The sequence below is a fragment of the Taeniopygia guttata genome, chromosome 32, assembly GCF_048771995.1.
Source record: "Taeniopygia guttata chromosome 32, bTaeGut7.mat, whole genome shotgun sequence".
Taxonomy (NCBI): domain Eukaryota; kingdom Metazoa; phylum Chordata; class Aves; order Passeriformes; family Estrildidae; genus Taeniopygia; species Taeniopygia guttata.
Genome location: NC_133057.1, coordinates 4,146,475 through 4,166,571, shown reverse-complemented (window position 1 = coordinate 4,166,571; position 20,097 = coordinate 4,146,475). Strand labels below are relative to the sequence as shown.

At 52.8% G+C, this 20,097-nt stretch overlaps 1 protein-coding gene across 1 annotated transcript in view; it reads right to left on the bottom strand.

The window, feature by feature from the left end:
* LOC115492667 (uncharacterized) overlaps positions 1 to 20,097 on the bottom strand; it is a 45,043-nt gene that overhangs the window by 6,100 nt on the left and 18,846 nt on the right. The window contains exon 4 of the mRNA XM_072920539.1: positions 258 to 329. Coding sequence (XP_072776640.1) covers positions 258 to 329 — 72 coding nt within the window. The remainder of the gene's footprint in view (positions 1 to 257; positions 330 to 20,097) is intronic.

Here is a 20,097-nt window from a genome sequence, read left to right as displayed (position 1 = left end):
TGCTCTTCTCTGGGGCTGCACAGAGCACACGGAAGAACACACTGGCATTGCACATGGGTGGAAGATGGACAGCTAAATGCTCCTTCCTCCCACTGACAGTGATCCTCCTGTGGGATTGCTCTTGGGCACAGGAGTAGGAATTTGGGGGACAGGATTTCTAGAATACATCAAACTTCAAAGGATCTTAAAGGAAATCACACATAAATATTCCTCTGGACAATGATTTCTCTGTTAGGAAAGGGTTGCTGATAACCTACCTTCACCAGACTCCAAGATCCTTAAACCGTAGTTTATCACTCTTTCCAAACGCTTCAAGTTATGGTCCCAATCTAGAAAGGAGCACAGATGGGAAATGTTCCATGGTGTGCTGGGATCCCCCTTCTATGAGGAAGTGAGCACTGCAAGGGGCTCAGGTAATGCTGTGAGCCCGCCCTGCCAAGCAGCAGAGAGGGCAGCTCAAGGCTCAGCAGGGCTCAGGCCCAGAGGCACAGCAATTACCTCCTGTGACTGTGCCTGGCAGCGCCTCCCTTCCTGCAGCAGAGGCTGCCAATGAGCCACTGCTTCCTCTGGGAAACTCAGCCTTCAGCACAGCCTCTCCTTCCATCTCTGGGGAAAGGAAAAGGGACAGCTGGATCATTTGGGCTGTTCCCCAGCAGGAAGGTGGCATCTTCAGGAGGCAAAGCTTGTCTCAGTCATGGATGAGATTCAGGATAAAGACCAGGTTACTGGGGCTGCTGCAGGGCCCACCCTCCTTCAAACATCTGCGCCTTCAGATGTGCTCAGTGACTGGGAAATTGCAGGGGATCTCAGGGTGTGCATGGGCCATGGTGCAGTTGGGGCTCCCTATCAGCTGGTGCCAAATGCCTTCCTGCAGAGGCTGGGGAGAAGCTGCAGCCAGGCCAGGCCGGGAAACAGCCCTGCAGGCCATGAGAGCAGCAGCGGGGCAGCGAGGCTGCCATGGATCCCTTCCTGCTGTGCTAGGCAGGGTCTGTCCAGATGTGCAGGGAAAGCCCCCGGCTGCTGAGTCCCAGGGGAAGGGGGAGGGGGAGGGAAATGCACCCACCACGGCGTCTCTCCAGATCTCTCAGCATCTTCTCTATGTGTTTGTATGTCTCTAGAGCCTTACTGTTTCCTGTAGGTGTGTTCCTCCCTCTCAGAGGACCTTAAGAGGAGTATTTGCATTTCAGATGGATGGATCCCACAAAACCATGGCTCAGCCTGTGGTGTCATCGGGGACACACTACTCACCCCTGCGATGGGAGACGGACTTGTGTTCAGCAACCAGGAAAGGAGCCTGAAATGTCCTCCCTGCAGACGCACCTGCAACTCAATAGCCACAGAAGCTTCTGCCAGCTGGTTCCTGCCAGGTTGTCAGTGATTATTCTTTTAGGAACATTATCAGTATACCTGCACGAGACTTCAGAGGCTGGAAATCTTCATGGAGCCAAGCTGCTGGAGAAGCCTTCCTAGCATGCTCATCTAGAATGGAGCACAGATGAGAACCAGTTCCTGGTGTGCTGGCATCCCCCTCTGTCTGTGGGAACTTGGCACTGCAAGGGGCTCAGGGAAGGCAATGGGAGCCAGATGTGAAAGGACAAGGCCAAAGCTGCACAGGGGCCTGGGGAGCTCTGGGCTGTCTCTTGGCCAGTCTCCACACTTTGGTAGGCCCTGTGCCACATCCCTGGGAGGGCAGCTGGAGCAGCCCATGGGCCACGGGATTTCACTCCCTCCCACAGAGGAAACCCTCCCTAAACCCCAGGGGAAAACCATCCCCAGCGCTTCCCCGGAGAGCAGGGAGCGCTGTCCTGGGAAAGGGGAGCCAGGCTGCCGGCTCACCTGCTCCCCGCGCTTGCAACGGAGCAGCCTGGGCAGCCCTGGCAGGCAGGGCCACGGCCAGGAGGAGCAGGAGGAGGAGGCGCAGAGCAAGGGCCATGGTGCCTTGCCCTGTGCCAGTCCCGCCGCTCTTGCTGCCACCACTGTCCTGACACCGCTGTCCCAATGTCAGCACCACTGCTGCCACCGCCGCTGCTGCCGCAGCAGTTGTGCTCAAGGACTGCCTGCTCGGGCGTTGTGGTGCTCTGGAACCACGGAGCTCTGGGACCTCTGTGACCTCAGAGCCTGATCTGTCCCTAGCCTGCTGCGCCCCCAGAGCCTGCTGGGACCTCATGGCCTTAGCTGTACCCCAGAGTGTACCCTCTTTCTGTACAAATGGACTGCCCTGAGTGTAAATATTTTGCTTCATCCAAGGGCCATTGCTCAGCAAAACCTTTATTTTGCCTGCTGACATTGCTGGTCAGACTGTGTCCCTGCAGATGCTCTTGATTGTTGCAGTACAAATTTCATTTACTGTTTCCTTCTTAGGTGGTTCCTTCTGTTGTATCCCCATGTTCTCCCCGAGTTTGTTCACCCCTGGCTTTTACCCTCCCTCAAAGCTGACCCCCATGCCATTCCCCGCCCCTTGTTCCAGCTCTTTCCCTGCCTGTCATAGCAACCCAGCCCCTTGGTCCCTGAACCTTCCCTGGCACTTTCCCATCGGGACAATCCCTGATTGCAAAGCCTTTTTGGAATGCCCCAATTCCTCAAGGCCCCATTGGCCCGTGTGACCCATCCTCTCCACCCTCCTACCCCAATGGGCTCCAGACACTGGATGTGATCCCCTCACTCCTCCCCTGAGGATTCCCTCTTGGTGAGCTGTTTGTATCCACCCCTTGACTTGTATCTTGCACAGGAGTGCCGTGGGCTCTCTGTTTCTGCTCTCTTCACCCGAAATAAACTCTTTCTTGTGGAACCTCAAGACGGAGAGCTGCCTCCTCTCTCGTCTGCCCGGTCCCTGTGGTGGCTTGTGTCTGGCACCTTAGAGCAAGTGGCTCTAAAGGTTCTGCCTCTGGTAAATGCCCATAGCGAGGCAGTTCCCCACTCCTGGAGTGGCGCCGGAGTTCTGAGAGCTAGACTGAGTTCTGGTAGTGACTTCACCAACCTACGGAACGTCCCTTCTTCAGTGCCTGCTCTGGTGCCCTGCCATCTCACACACCAGAGCGTGATTCACATACTGCAGCCCAGAGTTCGGTTTTTGCAACATTGAAATGGGTGTGGTCAGCAGGATTGCTGGGGATAAATCGCTGCAGAACTAAACAAAATGTGTGCACCATCCCTGGCTGGACTTAAATAGGCACAGGAATTTTGGAAAGATGAGGACAAGATAGCAGACAACAATGTAAAAGTCAGATTAAAATAACAGGAGGAAAAGCTAAAGGAGTGATTTGTGCACATTTGGGGGATATTTTTCTTGGCTGCAAAGCAAAATTAGAAGGTCCTAAGTGCCTAAAAGATTGGAAATGTGAAATGTCCTCCATAGCAGAGTGTCGGACCTCTGGATCCTTAAAACAATTTTATTGTGCTGGAACAGTGGCAGTTTGAGCTGGTGCCTCTGGGGGATCCTGAACAAAGAACCTCTTGGCTTTTATACCCTCCCAGCTGAAGTGTGATAGTCTGGGGCCTTCCTGCTCTGTCTGAGTGGCCGGTCACTGGCTGGCACCACAGGTCCCCAGGTCCTCTGCTGAGCCATCCCTCTCCTACAGTCAAGTTCAGTCCGTCACCTTTGGCTTTTCTCTCTCATCCACCACTGCCACGGCGTCTGTCCTGGAAAATGCTTGCCTGGCTCAGCTGGACACCGAGGTCAGCACTGGCCACCTTCCCAATCCTCGGGAGGTAAAAACGGCACCTTTGGGTTCGGAATTCCTGAACTCCAGGGAGAACTTGGTGATGATGAAAAAGGCAAGGAGTCGTCTTTTGCAGGGATTTGTAATCCAACCTTATTTAGCAGCTCAGAAGAACTACCTCCGTCACAGAATAAACTGTCTGCAAAAACCTCGAGCAGGCTTTTGCACAGGCTTATAACGGTGGCAACCAGGGGATGGCTCTACGTGGGCCAATGAGATCAAACAGGGGTGTGGAAATTTGGGTAAATACATGAAGGAACACCAATGGGGAAAGAGGGTAGGAGGAGACATGTCTGTCCAGCCTATCACTCGATGTTCTGGGTAGAACCTTCCAGAAAGAAAGGAAGGGCTGCCGAGTGATGGACAGGTCCAGGGGTGGGGTCCTCAGAAGGGCAACATTTCAGGGGAGGAGGGAAAGGAGGATTGACATTGGGTTGGGTGGAGGCAAGGGAGGGCAGGACCACTTACCAGGGGGTTCAGGACTAAACCACTGAACAAACTGAACAAACTAAATAACACAATACAACACACCACCAGGACCACAAGAGCACATCGTCCTGAGGATGTAAAAATGCCTGTTCTTGCTGGAGCATTGCTGTTGCGTGACACCCTGCAGGCAGAGCGGGCAGCTGTAGGGATGTTGACTTGTTTCCCTGGTGCCAGCCGTGCAGCATGCATCAGAGCTCCTGGGTGTTGGTGCTCGCTGGGACACGGCCCGGCACCACGGGGAGTTACAAAGCGTTTTCAAGGAATCCCCACAGGTTAAACCACATGATTTAGCCTGGGATTTAAATTGTTTCTAAACTTGAAGAGAGCCTAAACAAGTCTGTAAAAGGCCTAAACAATTCCCCAATGAATTCTCTCCCTGGCAAGTTCAGTTCCACCCCCGAATGGCCCTCAGCATTCTCAAGGCAGCGGCAGGAGCCGGGTGCTGACCCAGAGCCCCGTTGGGCAGGGAGAGCGCGGCACAGAGCGAGCCCTTGGTGTCCGGGATGGCCACAGGCCCAGGAGAGCCGGGGGGGCAGCGCCAGAGCCCTGCTCAGGGCCCCCCTGGCTCCTCTGGCATCGGTTCCATCCCCACGGGCGCTGAGCGGTGCCGGTCCCGCCGCTCTGCCTGCGGGGCTGTCTGTGCCAGGCCCTGATGGAGGCAGGGCCAGTGCCCTCCATGCCTCAGACGGAACCTAAAATATCCCTGTGTGTGTGACAAGGGACCCTAGCCCCTCATGCACCTTATGGGGTCTCCAAGTCCCTGCTTGACTTATGGGGAAATGTCTTGGTAAAAAATATCCACAGCCCTCCCTGCCAGCCCTATGCCCTTCCTTTCCCTCAGTTTATTGCTGACCATGACATTGCATGGAATGGGAAATCCCTTGGGTCAGTCCAGCCCAGCTGTCCCCTCCCTGTGCCCTAAGGAACACTTGCCCATCCCCACCCATTTCCTGGGGGAACTGCAGACATGCCCTGGGCATGGCAGGGGCAGGGCAGGGCTGGCAATGGCAGGGCAGGGCCCGGGGGGCAGCGAGATGGGAGTGTGCAGCCTGCAGGGACACAGCAGCAGCTGTGGGACAGCGCAGGACAAGCTGTGCTGGACATGGCCAAGGGCCCTGGCAAGGCTGGCAGTGGCCAGGAGAAGCCAGGCCTTGGTGCCCTGGGGCACAGCAGCGTCTTGCCACCAAGGGCTGTGAGGAGGAGACACCTTGTCCTGAGGCACTGGGGCCTCCTGGCACAGCCCCAGCCAGGCTGGGCACTGTCATCCCTTGTCCTGCCCTCAGCATCCCTCCCTATGCCAGTGCTCCCGGCAGAGCCCTGAGCAGGCGGGGAGGGACAGGATCTGCCTTCCCTGGGGCTGGGGCTCAGGCCTTGGCCTTTCTGCTGCCTCCAGCCAGCCCAGGCTCTGCTCAGCAGCTGAGCTGCCTACACAGAGCCTCTGCCTCCCTGCACTCCTGGCCTCAGGGAGCTGCTGGGAAGAGGCCCTGGGGAGCCTTGGTCAGGAATGGCCCTGGGCCCTCCTTCATGCTCCCAGGGACTGCAGGTTCTTCAAAGGACTTGGGCTTTTGCCTTGGAGTCCTGAGAGGTTTGTGCAACCATGGCCTGCAATTATCTGCTGGAATTAGTCTCTGTTGTCAGGAACAACACTCAGTGGGGCTCATTAATGCTTCAAGGTACTGCAGTTCTTTTAAGGTACTTGGTGTTTCCCTTTTGATACAGACTCTGAGAGGTTTGTGCAATCATGGCCCCAATTATCTGCTTTAATGAGTCCCTTGAGAGCTTTGTACTGACACTCAGTGGGGCTCATTAATGCTTTGAGATACTCAACTTTTCTAAGGTACATTAGAATTTCCTTTCCAAAGTGAGCGGGTTTTGTGCCATTTTGAGTCTCTGAGTGGTTTTTGTGCCATCCTGGCCTCCACTTCTCCCCTCCAAGGAGTCCATGAGGAGCCTGCATTGGGCTGGACCTCAGTAGGACCCATTTATGTTTTGAGACATTTTGGGGTTTTCTTCTGACTTGGACTCCCGGAAAGGTTTGTGCTATCTCCTCGCAGGCCCTGAGATTCCAGGGCTCAGCTCCAAATGCACCATGGGGCTCATTGGGATCAAGCAAGTCCTGACAAACCACGGCTCTGCCTTGATTTCCTTCCTGTCTGGGGCAGTTCATGAGGAAGTTTGTGTAGTTGTCTTGGTTCACCAATTTGAGATTTCTCCGTCAATGCATTAATTAGTGTGTGGGTTCAGTGTTGGCTAATTACCAGTGCACTCACTAGCATACACTTACTCATTTCTTGCTGTGAGATAGGATTAGGAGAACGGCAAAGTAGGCTCAAAACTTTAAAAGGTCTTGAAGAAAAGTTTATTAACAGTAACTAAAAAAAAGAGTAATGAGGATCAGAACTGTCAGAACACTTTTCCTCTCCATACAACCTGACAATGTAAAGAAGCAAAATCTAAAATTTTCAGTCAGTTTACCACCTCTAGAATAGTCTTTCTTCACTTCACTTAGGGAGAAAAGTTCCTCATGTTAATGTTATGGAGACTTCTCCACAAGAAAACAGTTCTCTCATGGCTTTTCATTTCCACGAATAGCAGCTGCCTGGAAAAATCTGCAATTGTACAGTCTCTCCCATTTTTTCACAGCCTTTCCCACAGCTGTGTTTATGGGCCATGTCAGCTTATGGGGTATTAGTTTAAAGATGAGCTGTTTAAGAGCAAAGGTTCTCTTCATCTATTTCTGAAATAATTTTCATCTCTGGGAACTGAGGTCTTCTCTCCCTGAGGGTGCAAGGTCTTACCACTCTGTTCTTTTTCTCTGTTCAAACTTCTCATGGGATCACAGCTACTTCAACATTTCCTTACTTTAGCATGGAGGCCTTTGCTGAAACAAGTTGTTACAGGTAAAAATGATCAAGCCAAATTTCATAATTAATAAAAATAGATTTTTATCTCACAACTGAGATTAGGCCTGAGATAAAAAATAGTGCCGAGTCCGGGATCAGCACTGGGTGAAACACAGGTCCGACTTTTAAAGCAGAAGGTCTCCTATGTTCACGCCGACCATCCTGTTAGATTGCTTTTTATACAGTTTACTCTGCCCGGGGCAGAGTTCCATTTTCTTCCTTTCAGAATTTCACATATTTATGTGGAGTCTTTTTCTCTGCCGTGAGCTGAACAAAACCATGTCCGGGGAGTGATGTACATCCATGATTGAGTTCCCTGGAATCCGCATTGAGATGTATCACTTGATGACTCTGGCTATCTGAATCTTAGATATTTATCACATATTCATCATCCAGGTGTTCCCTGGATCACCTTGAGGAATGACCCATCTCTGGGCTGGCTACCTGTGGGGAATTGTAATTTCTCCTGTAACCCCCCACCTCCCCCCCACCCCCCACCTTTCCCATCCCCGTCCCTGTCCCCGGGGTCTCCTGCTTTCCTGGGGTGTTTTCCCCGCCTCTGTCCTATCCTTATTGGCGCCGCCTCCGTTTCCCCTCCCCTGGGGGAAGTAATAGAATCAGAACCCCTGAATGCCACATAGTCAGCACAAACTTGTGAACTGTATGCAGTATTTAAGAGCTTTACAGAAATTAAAGGGGAAAAGGGGAACGATCTTCACAGATTCAAAATATGCATTTGCAGTGGTACACACTTTTGGAAAAATTTGGGAAGAAAGAGGGCTACTTAACACTCGGGGACGAGGGCTAGTGCATGAAAAAATAATCAGGCAAATTTTAAAGGCCATTAGAGGGCCAGAAGCAATTGCCATAGTCCACGTGAAAGGGCACAAACAGGAATGCAGTTTAGGGCCCAAGGAAATAACTTAGCAGACAAAGAAGCTAAAAGTGCGGCTTTACTGAAGGTAAGTACCCCGGGAATCGAAGAAGGGAAGGTCTGGAAATATCCCTCACATCCTTCCCCAAAAGAAACTGAGGGGGAAGAAAAAATAGGAGGCCAGCTAGAAGGAGGTAAGTGGAAATTGCCCAATGGGAGGGAGCTATTGTCTAAAGATTATACCAGAAAAATCCTAAGGAGACTACATCAACAGACACACTGGAGAGCTCAGGCCCTGACAGAGCAGTTCCCGAGATTCTTCAAGTGTAAGGGGATTTATGAATTGGTGAAACAAGAGGTGTAAGGGTGTATGATTTGACAAAAAGTGAATCATTCTCTCAAGTAGAGAGAATGAATTAAACACTAAAAGCTCAATTGGTTAAATTGATTTTGGAAACAAAATGTCCTAGTTAAAATGCCTCCCCTTAGTCCTGTTACATATTTGGACCCTGTCTCATTCTGAGACTGGGCTGTCACCCTTTAAAATGCTATATGGGATGCCCTATGAACACGGCATGCTGGTGGGGCACCCGAGGGTAGAAGATGGACAGATCCAGCCGTACCACATGTCCATGAACAAGAATCTGCAGGAATTGTGAAGGCAGAGAATAATAACACAAAGTACCCCCTTTGGTTTCTCCATACATAAAGTGCAACCCAGGGACAAGGTGCTCATCAAAACTTGGAGAGAGGCTCCTTTGTCACTCATTAGGAAGGCTCTTGTTCTGTTTTGTTTTGTTTTGTCCTCTTAACTACAGATATAGCAATACAAACACAAAGGGTTTGTGTGATAAATGCCAGGAGGAAGAACAGTGCCTGACTAGCCGTGTTTTAGGGCTCACCACTAGTCTGGGTATACTTGAAGTTGATTCCTTAGTGTGGTTTCACCTATTCCAAAATGGGGTGAAGGGAAAACTAAGGTCAAAAGCTCAGATCATTACTGCTGAGTGCCGGAGATTAAACAAAGTACCCTGCAGCGCAGACTCAGTTAAACTATCAAGGTGGGGCATCTTTAAACGGAGGGATGCAGCTCGGGCCAGGTACAACACCACAGACAACTACTCCTGCTGCCAAGAAGATGGTTTACCCTGCCGCTGGTTGCAACCCAGTTGGGCGAAGGCAGAGATAGAGGAGTTTTCATAGTGGGGGTCCTGATGATCCTGAGTCTAGCAATGTGCCTCAAAATTAGTACACATTCAGGTTGCTTACCCAGCACGGATGTACGAGGCCCCGGCGGCGAGGACGTACCATGCGTACAGAATGCCCGGAGGGGACAAGGGGAATTGGGGGCTCCAACATTCCCAACCCCAGGAACTGCAGCCAGGACAAGATAAGAGGACATAGTCCCATCAATGGCACTCAACAGGGGAAGTGTAAGAAAATAAAGTGTGATCTAAAAAGGGCGACCCCTAAGAACAGGCAGTCAGAGCACAAAACATGCAAGAGGAATGCTGAACGAATACCTGTCCCTATCTGTGATAAGCGTAATCGCACATTATGGGTTGGGGGAAAAATGGAGTCAGTATTTGTAGCTTATTTTCAGGCTAAACCACTGTGTTATGATAATAATCAATTGGGAATGTGTGTGATGGGTGGAAAGACATATTGGGTTGGAGGGAATTCGAAATATAAGAATAAATTGTCCCTCGAAAATGAACCAGTTATCCTTGACCTTTTAGAGGATCAGGATGACAGGGTCTGTCTGCAACATGATAGGACATTCTGCTTCTCAAGAAATAAAGAGGGGGTGGACCCGGAGAATAAAATAAAGCAGGTGGCACAAGAACTAAAGAGACCATCAGAGGCTTGGCAACTGAAATCAAAAGGGTAAACACGTTCCAGTGCAAAAGTGGAACTCCATCCTCCAAGCATCCTGATGGGACCATTTGTTTGATAGCACTTGGGGGGAAAAGGTCGTACTTTTTGCATTGTGTTCAATAGCCGGAATCATATTCCTGCCCTGCATGGTACCCTGCTTTATCAGGTTAATACACTCAGTGGTACAAGTGATGCAGGTAGCAGCCATGCCCACGGACCCAGAGTGTGCAACTGGAAAAATAAATCAGGTATCTAAAATAATGAAACTAGGTGAAGAAAACCCACACAGCAGAGCAGCAGAGGCGTTGGCCAAGTTCGAGGGGCAAGTAAAAGAAGAAGGGAATACTTACAGGCTTTACCAAGAAATTCCAACAGAAGAATGGGGTGATGGGAACTAAGAGGGAACTGAGGGTTCTTTCTTTTTAGGTAAGATTAAAAGTAATTGCACCAAACTAAGGGAAGAAATCATTAAATATAGAGTTTTTAGGCATGAATTGATGGGTTAATGTAGAAGGGTGGGGATTGTTATATGTAATAAAGATAAATCATGCCAGTAGAATGATATGTATGTAATATTTTATATTAGTAAGAAAATGTACCTGTCAGCACTGGGGGGGTTTGTCTGACATATGTGGAAACTGGTCCCCGATAAAACCTCAGGATGGGGAATGGGTGAGCAACAAGGCAAAACAAGGAAGTAGTGTTAGGAAGGGTAAAAGTAGGACACACAGGGCTCAGAAAGCAATGCAAAGTCCAATGCAAGCCTTGCGTTGCCTTGCTCGCCCATGCACAGCAAGGAGGAGATGGCAGGGCAAGGACAAGAAAAAAAGGGATAGGAAGTTCAAGGTTGTGGATGGGTGAGGAAGGCAATGCAAGGCAGTGGAGTTGAAGGAAGGACAAGGGAAAGGCAAAAAGGGGTTGCTAAGACAAGGCAGGGAGAGTAGAAAAGGCAAGGCAAGTCAAAGGAAGGGAAGGCAAGGCAAAGCAAGGCTAGGGAAGAAAGGGGTAGGGAGGTGAAAGTGGGGGATGGGTAAGCAAGGCAATGAAAGGGAATGGTGGTAGGAAGGAAAAGGAAAAGATACACAGGGGTCAGTGAAGCAGTGTCAGGTTAGAGTAGGCAAGGTTAGTAGGACTAAGCAGGGGAAGACAAGACAATGGAAGGGCAGGGAAGATAAATTTAGCTATGTCAAGGTGGGGATAGGCATGCAAGGCATTCCTGTTGCCTTGCCTTGCCCATTTTACACCCTCCTTGCTTTATTTTGCCATTCACATCCTTCTCGTCCCTTGCCTTGCCTTCTCCAGCTATGTATTGCCTTACTGATCTCTCATGTCTTTCCCTTGTCTTTCCTATGACTCCATTGCCTTGCATTGCCTTGCTCACCCATCCCCTATCTTGACTTTTCTTCTGCTATTTTCCCTGGCTTTGCCTTCTGTTGCCTCCTTCTCCTGAGTCTCACTTCCTTGCCTACTCCTGCCTTGCCTTGTCTTGCCTTTCTTACCCTACCCCAAATATTTTTGCCATGCCTGACCATCCCTACTCTTGCTTTACTGAAGCCTCTGTGTCCTTCCATTGCCCATCTTACAATTCCCTTATCATGCATTCCACTGCTCACTCATACCCTACCTTGACTTTCCTACTCCTTTTTCCCCTGCCATTGCATTACTCCTCCTTATTCTCTTTCACTTGCCTACCTGTCACTTGCCTTGCCTTGTAGGCCCAGCCCTTTTCTTGCATGGCACTGCTACCCCTCCCTTGCCTTGCATTACCTTGCAGACCATTTGCCTCAGCGACGTCATCTGCTTACTTCTTTCTTCTCCTCCATTGCCTTGCCACTCCCACCCCTCCTCTAACTTGGCTTGCCTTTCCTATTCCAACCCTGAATTGCTGGGCCAACCTCTCTCTGTGTTCCCTTGCACTTCCTACCACTCCATTGTCGCAGTCTTCTCTCGCTCTGATCCCTAGTTTGGCTTGGCTGGGGGAACTGGCAAAATAAATGAGGAATGGGTACCATGGTCTTGCCCAAAAAATAAAGACTTTAATAACAAAATAACAAATGTGAAAAACTGCATAGTCTGGGGGCAAGATCCAAAGACCCAGGGGCATGGTGAACGAAACAAGGCAGAGGGGTCTTCTGAGGGCAAGGGTCCAATCACAAACTTGGAACATGACCTTACACACAACAGGTTCCAAACCAACTGAGAACAAGAACCAGAAACCTGACCAAATGTTGGATAGTTCTATTAACATATTGACTCCCATGGCCCCACTCGTCTCACTATGACCTGACTAGGTGTCCTGTTCCCCGTGGTCTCATACTGAGGCCAAACCACCACTCATTCCAGCCAGGTGTGTTTCCACATCTTCCCCTCTCTTTAGAAAATTTTTCTGTAAAGATTTATGGACAGCTCTTAATAGACAACTTACAAAATAGGGTAACAATAGAAACACAACAACAACAGCTCCAAAAATCAGCAAACCCATCTGACCAAAAATTAAACCCAACCAGATAAGTTCCACTTTTTGAATAGTCATTTGAGCCACTCTTCATCATCTTCTATTTGCAGTTTCTTGACTCCCTCTCTGAGAATTTGGATGCTTTTGTGTATGGACTCACTTGCTGTGATCTAAAAGATTCATGCAGCACATACCAGGAAATTTCCCTGTTCCGGTGCAGCCCAAGTCCAGCAATTTGCTGGCACACAAATCCAAAACCAGGCATAGACATGGTGCCTACACCAACCCAATCTTGTATTTGCTGACACCGCCAGTGCCCAGATCCAGAATTTTTTGGATTCCTGAACAGCATAATTCCAGTAACATGCTGGCAGAGAAAGTTAAAATTAGGCAATTTCCCAGTGCCAGCACTTTCCCTGCCCAGATCTGGCATGCACTGGCACTGCCAGTGCCCAGATCTGGCAATTTCCCAGTGTCAGCACAACCCAAATGCAGCAATTTTCTGGCAAAGAAAGCCAAAACCTGGTAGCTTCCCGGTGCTGGCATTAGCACTGCCCAGATCTGGTCTGTTGGGGTTGGTTTAAAAGAAGAAGGAGACCTTGATGTAAAGCCTTGGGAAAACCCTCTCTGGTTAGGGTGAGCAGGAGCTCCCACCCATAATCCTCTTGTTCAGTTATGCAGATAGTTACTAGAAAGTTCTGACTTCTCTTTGCCACCATTGCTTACTTTTTACTGCAAAAATTGTCATATTCTGAATCGTTCCTTCCTCTTGGATCCTGCCCTCAGATCCCGCCTTTACCCCTCCCCATATATAAATGCATCAATATCCCTGCTAGACACTGGACCCAGGCTTTCTTCTCATTCGCTCTCTGTACTCTGCACGCCGTCCTGTTTGTTGTGTTCGCCTTCGTTGAACTTCTGTTTCCAGACAACCAGATCAAAGCAGTCTTTCTTTGTAAAGTCACCAGACCCAGTTCTCGGGGAAACCACTGGTCATCCGTCTGGGTGAGGACCAGAAGGTTCCACTGGTGTTTGCTGGCACCACCAGTGCCCAGATCTGGATATTTCCCTCTTCTGTCACCGCTCATGTCCAGCAATTTGCTGGCAAAGAAAGCTAAATCCTGGCAAATTCCCGTTGCCCGGCACCACCCAGTCTGGGGTTTGCTGGCAGCAGGACCCCAGGAAGGAAGGAACGAAAAGAGGAAGGGGTCCAGATCCAGTCCTTCCCGGCACCTGGAGCCTGAAATGTGGTCTTTGCTGGCACTGCCAGTGCCCAGATCTGGAAATTTCCCTCTTCAGGCACAGCCCAATTGCAGCAATTTGCGGGCACAGAAATCCAAAACCTGGCAACTTCCTGGCACTAGGTCTAGCCCTGCCCACTTTTTTTTTGCTGCGCCAGTACCCAGGTTTGGAAATTTCCTGGTGCCAGCAGTGCCCAGATCTGGCAGATTTCTCTTGCTGCCAACAACACGGCCCAGATCTGGTGTTTGCTGGCCCCGCCAGCGCCCAGATCTGAAAACTTCTTAGTGCCAGCACATCCCAAGTCCAGGGATTTGCTGGCACAGAAAGCCAAAAGCCATTAATTTCCAGTTCCAACACCACCCAGGTGTGGTGTTTGCTGGCACCACCACTGCCCAGATTTGGAAATTTCTCGGTGTCTTCACAGCCCAGGTCTAGCAATTTGGTTTTTAGCTAGCTGAGGCAGAGAAGGCTCAGCTCGGACTGTGGCTTTCCTTTTTCTTGGAACTGTTTAAACCTGCTCTGGACTGAAAACCCAGAAAAACACTGGCAGCTCACACCTGTGGCCCACCGAGATCTGGGACCCTGCATTCCAGGGCCAGAGGGACTGAGAAGAGACCGAGTGAGCCAACTACAACCCACAAAAAGGACTTTCTGAATTGCCATCTCTTCAGAACTGTGAGGGGTTTTATTTCATATTAGTCATGCTTGTGAATACTTTACTTGTTAAATACACTGCTTTTTTTTCACTTTTCTCCAGGGAAGTCTTCTCCTGAAATAGTAGGGGGAGGGGCTGCTTGAACTTCATTTGTAGACAGATTCCTTTTGGAGGTTTCCTCACAACATTTGCCCTAAACCAGGACAAACAGTCACAACTGTGCCACTTCACCAGTGGCACAACTCCCCCACCCCCCAGGAAAAGAAAGGACATGTAAAGTTCTCCAAACATTTGGCCTGCTTTGCTGCAAAAGTCGTGCTGCACACACAGTGCAGTGTAGAAAGCCAAGAGAAGCTGCAGTAGGTGGCAAATCTTGGGACAGAAGCTCGACCTTGCTCTCCATGAGAGTTTCTCGACAAGAGCAGACAGGGGAAGATTCCTGGAAAAGTGGAACAGCTTTGCAGAAGTGAAATGAAAATGAAAGAAACTATCTAAGATGTTTTCCTCTTTATTTCTATGCTCCCCTTTTCCATGTTTCACGACTTCTCCATGCCATGAATTCCCAATGCATCTCACCTCTAAGATGGGTCACTTAGCAAGTTATAAACACTCTAAAACACCAGGAGCTACACGCAGTTTTCCTTCCCCTGTTTCTACTGGAAAGCAACGCTGGAGACGTAAGTGCAATGCTTGGGTCAGGTATGAATCCTACACCAAGGGAATGTGCCCCAATAGTGTTTGAACCTCAGCAAGGACAATGCACAGCAGCGACACAGCGCAGGGGATTCCTCTGCCAGTGTGCAGGAGTCAGGACTCTGGATCTGGGCTCAACACTGCAAAGTTCCCGTGTTTGGACAGATGAAGGAGCTGTCCCCGGGGCGCGTGGGGCTCGGCCGTGGGGCGAGCGGGGAACGGACACGCGGACAAACGGCCTCGGTGCTTCAGTTGCAGAGGCAGCAGCGGCGGCGGCGGCAGCAGCGGCGGCAGCAGCAGCGGCAGCAGCGGCAGCAAAAGCAGTTTTTCTCTTCTTTCTCTTTCTCTTCTTTCTCTTCTTTCTCTTCTTTCTCTCCCGCTGTCCTCTCGGTGTCCCTTACCCGCTGTCCCTCCCCTCTCCCCGCCTCCTTCTCCCCCATGCCGGGCCGGGCCATGCCCCCGGCCCGCCCCCGGCCCCGGGCGGGGCTGCCCCGTCCCCGTCCCCGCCCGCCCCGCCGCGGTCTCGCCTCCGCCCGGCTCTGGCTGTGCTGGCAGTGGCGCTGCTGGGCGGGCATCAGTGCCTGGGGCTGGGCCCTTTGGCTCCGCCTGGCCCGAGCCCGGCCCCGGCCCCGGCGCAGGCTCCGGCCCCGGCCCCGGCCCCGGCTCCTCCCGGGCCCCGCGGAGGACACACGCGGCACGGCCGCTGCCGCCTCCGCCGTGGCTTCCCCGGCCCGAGCTCCGCCGCTGCTCAGCAGCGTGGCCCCGGCCCCGAGCCTCCCGTGTCCCGTTCCCGAGACCGAAGGCCTGGGGATGGCCGGCCCGAGGCGGTTGAGGGGCGCTCGGGGGCCGCTCCTGGCCCCGGGCCGAGCGCTGACAGCCGCGTCCCGCCCGCAGGGAAGGCGCAGGAGGCGCTGCAGCAGCGCTACCGAGTGGGTTCGCTGCTGGGGCGCGGCGGCTTCGGCAGCGTCTTCGCAGCCACGCGGCTCTCGGACGGTGCCCCGGTGAGTGGCGGGGCCGGCGGCGGGCGCAGGAGGAGGAGGAGGAGGAGGATGGAGGAGGAAGAGAAGGAGGAGGCGGAAGGAGGAGAAGGAAGCAGGAGGATGGGGCTCGGCAGGGCGGGCGGCGAGCTGAGCCCGGTGGTGCGTTTGGCTTGCAGGTGGCCATCAAAAGGGTGCCACGGAACCGCATCCGGCACTGTGACGAGCTGGTGAGTGAGCGGGGCCAGCGGGAACAGCCGGGCCGTGCCGGGCGGGGATGAGGCGAGGCCCGGCATGGGGGAAGCCACCAGGACCCCTCGATGGGGAGCGGGCGTGGGGCCAGCGCAGGGCGCAGAGCATCCCGGGCTGGCCGAGGGGTTCCCCAGCCCTGGCACGACATCAGTCCCACTGGTGGCACCGTGGTCCTCCCACAGCCCGACGGCACCAGCGCACCCCTGGAGATCGTGCTGCTGGACAAGGTGTCCACTGGCTTCCCTGGCGTGGTCCAGCTGCTGGAGTGGCTTGAGCTCCCCAACAACATCGTGATGGTGCTGGAGCGGCCGGAGCGGTCTCAGGACCTCCTGCATTTCATTCGGACACGGAGGTTCCTGTCTGAAGAGGTGGCACGGCAGCTGTTCCGCCAGGTGCTGGAGGCCGTGCGGCACTGCACCAGCCAAGGGGTCCTGCACCGTGATATCAAACCAGAGAACATCCTGGTTGACCTGGCCACTGGCCAGGCAAAGTTGATCGACTTTGGCTGTGGCACCTACCTGCAAGACACAGCCTACACTCACTTTGCAGGTGAGCCTGGGCAGGGGTCTGCTCCCGGTCCCACCATCTCATGGCCCAGCATCTCACAGGCCAAGCTGGCTGTGGCAGCGAGGATCCTCCCTTTTGCTGCCAGTCAGGGTACTGAGTCTTCAGCTGAGTTGCTTTTGAGCAGGGCTGGGTGGGGAGGCATCTTCCAGCCCCACTGGCAGCCTTTGCCCACCACTCTGCCTGGGGCTGGGGTTAGAGCAGCAGCAGCCAGCCTGACAAAAGCACTTGTGCGTGGGGCTAGCAGAGGAGGGGTCCAGGACCAGTGCACCAGCCAGTTTGGTGTGCAGGCGAGAGGAAGGGCTTGGGCTGCTCCACTCACCTTGTTTGTCTTGGCTTCATAATATTTTTGGGGCACTGCAGGCAGGGAGGATAAGGACATGTTTTTTTCCCCCAGCCCTGAGTGGGTTTTTGCTTTGCATGTCATGGTCAGGCCTTGCCGGGGCTTCTGCTGCCCTCTTCCAGCACCAGTGGCTTCTTGTCCAGCCCTGAGTTTGTACACAAGTCCCAGGTGCTGGCGAGAGTGCAGCAGTCGCCCCGTGTGCCACTGGGGCAGCCCCTGCACGCCCAGGGATGCTGGGGCCAGGCTCGTGGAGCAGCAGCATCCCCCTGATGAACTCCATCTGTATTCCACAGGAACACTGTCATACAGCCCCCCGGAATGGACCCACTTGGGCTGGTACTATGGAGAGGCAGCAACAATCTGGTCCCTGGGCATCCTGCTGCACCAGATGGTCTGCGGGCAGCACCCTTTCAGGAGGGGCCGGAAGATCAGCTGGGACCATCAGCTCTCGCTGCCACAGCGGCTCTCTCCAGGTGGATCCTCATCTCTGGCCACGGGGGAATACCAGTGCTGGGAGACAGCAGCAGCTTGTGAGCATCTCGCTCTGGCAGCCGCTGAGGAGGTGGCACATGTCCTGCTCTCCTGCTCTCCTCCACAACAGGGAATTGATGGGAAAGTTTAGGCACAGCTCTGAGCACAAAAGCAGCATGGCCTGGGCATGGGAAGAGTGGGGCAAAGCAGACAGGAGCCTTCTCTAGCTGACCGGTGGTTTCTGGTTTCTCTGCCCAGAGTGCCAAGATCTTATCAGGTGGTGTTTATCCATGCACTTCTTGGACAAACCTTCATTAGAAGACCTGTTCTGTGAACCTTGGATACAGGATATTCACCTGCCATAGAAGAAGGGAGAGAGCCAAATGCACACTTTGCTCCAGGGCCCTGGTAAGTTACAGGTCCACACATGCCCTGGCAATCAGAAGCAAGGAAACCCAGACTTTTTTCCCTGCCTGTATCAATGCACTGGGATCTTTGGGTGGGAACACACAGCCCTTGTGCTGCAGCTGAGCTGCTCTGCCCAGCACTGGTGGCTGCCATCCGAGCTGGTTTTGCGTGTCCTGCTTCCCTGACAGCTGGGGCCCTGGGCAGAACCCTGACAGCCTGGGCTGGCCCCAGGGAAGGAGAAGGAGCCCCTGGAGAAGCTGTACCAGCTGGGGCTGCTGCTGCTGGAGACAGTGAGGATGACATCAAGGATGACAAACTCTTCCTCAAGTTGGCCACTGGCAGCTGAAGATGATGGACTTCTGGCACCGTCTTCAAAGCCTGGCTCCACAGCAAATTCGCAGATGAGTCCACAGCCGGGGAAATGCTCCCAGATTTGGGCATTTCACAGCCTGGCTGGGAACAAAAGGTTCCCCCTGTGCTGGGGCAGATGCAACTTCAGTCGCTGCCCAGCTGCTTTTTGGCAGGGCTGGGGGAACGGGTTGGGTGGATACAAGATGGGGGTTGGCTCCTGGCCCTGCCAACAGCCCCCAGCACCCAGCATGGCCTGGGCTGAGGCTGGGGCTGGGGCTGGGGCTGGGGCTGGGGCAGCCAGCCTGACACAAACAAACCTCCATGGTGGGAGCAGAGGTGGGATTCCAGAACCTGTGCAGGGGCTGCTTTGCTTTGCAGGCAAGGAAGGGCTTGGGCTGCTCCACTGCCCTTGTTTGCTTTGGGAGCACTGTTTTTTTGGGGGGCAGTGTAGGAGGGAAGAGAGAAAGTGTGGGCTTCTCTCCCCTTTGGGTGGGATTTTCCCTAGCATGTAGGGGTTGGGCCTTCCTCAGGCCCTTGACAGAGATAAAGAGTTTTTTTCTTGTTTCCCTTTGTCTCTAATCTCTTTTCAACAGTTTGTTGTTTGTTTTTCTAGAGGAAGCGTTCTATGTAAGGTCCAGTCAGGATTGGGAAGTGCCTGGGAGCAGCTGCAGCGTGGATGGGCCGTGCCCTTGGAGAAGGCTGAGGACATCGTTTGGGACCAGCTTTTCTCCCAGCGGACGATGGCGTGAGGTGAGTCCCCATCTGCTTGGCATGGTGGGATCAGAGCTTTTGGGAGACAGCAACAAGCACAAGGAGTCTCTTGCTCTGGGCAGCTGCTGAGGGGCTGGATGTGCCGTGGCTGGCTGCAGGCTGGGAATGTCCTGCCCTCCTGCTCTGCTCCCAAAGGCAGCAGTGATGGGCAGCTCTGGGCACAGCTCTGGGCACAGCCAGCATGGCCTGGGCTCTGTGGGCAGCTGGGACAAGGGGACAGCAGCCTTCAGCTGACGGGCGGTTTCTGGTTTCTCTCCTTGCAGCCGGGCTCTGCGGGTGCTGAGGCTGCTCTGGGCTCTGCCAGGGCTCTGCTGGGCTCTGCCCTGGGCACAGATGGGCTGGCTCTGCCCTCACATTGCTCTGACAGCTTTGCATCAGACAAGCCTAATTCCGAGCACAGTGCCTGAGCTTTCTGCTTTGGCAGGTGAGTGAGACTCCCCTGCAGGCCAGGAGATTGCAGCTGGGGACACACATCCAATTGGCAAGGACCCAAACTCCCCATAGTCCCAGCTGAACCCCTGAATCTCCACAGGAATGCCTGGATCTCCACTATTCATTCTTCATTTCTTTTTGGCTGGAATCGTGCAGTTGCACTTTCTTCCTCCTCTAGACGTGCCACGAGTGGCCAAAGCTGGCAAGTGAGCTGTGTTCCTGAGGCAGTGCAGTCTGGAGCTGATGGATGGAGAATTGCCCTTCCCACTTCCAAACCAGAGCAAAAAGCCGTAAGTGGGATTTTTCATCTGTAAGAAACCCCTGTCAATTTCAGAGGGAATGTGCAGCTCATTCACAGAGTGAGAAGGAAGGTCATCTTCTAAAGGATTTGGGGTTTGACAGAGTTGAGATTCCCAGTCCTGCCTGGAGCTCGAAGGGCCCCAATCAATTTCCTATTGCTTCGACCACAATTTAAAATAACAATGTTGGAAACAAACCCCAAAAACTGTAAAAAAGGCTGTTGAGGTCAGTAAGATGAATCCATGCCATCAGCACATTTATAATGTAAATAACTGAGTTCTCTTTTTAAAAAGATCATTTACCTCTTAATGCAAAGTTAC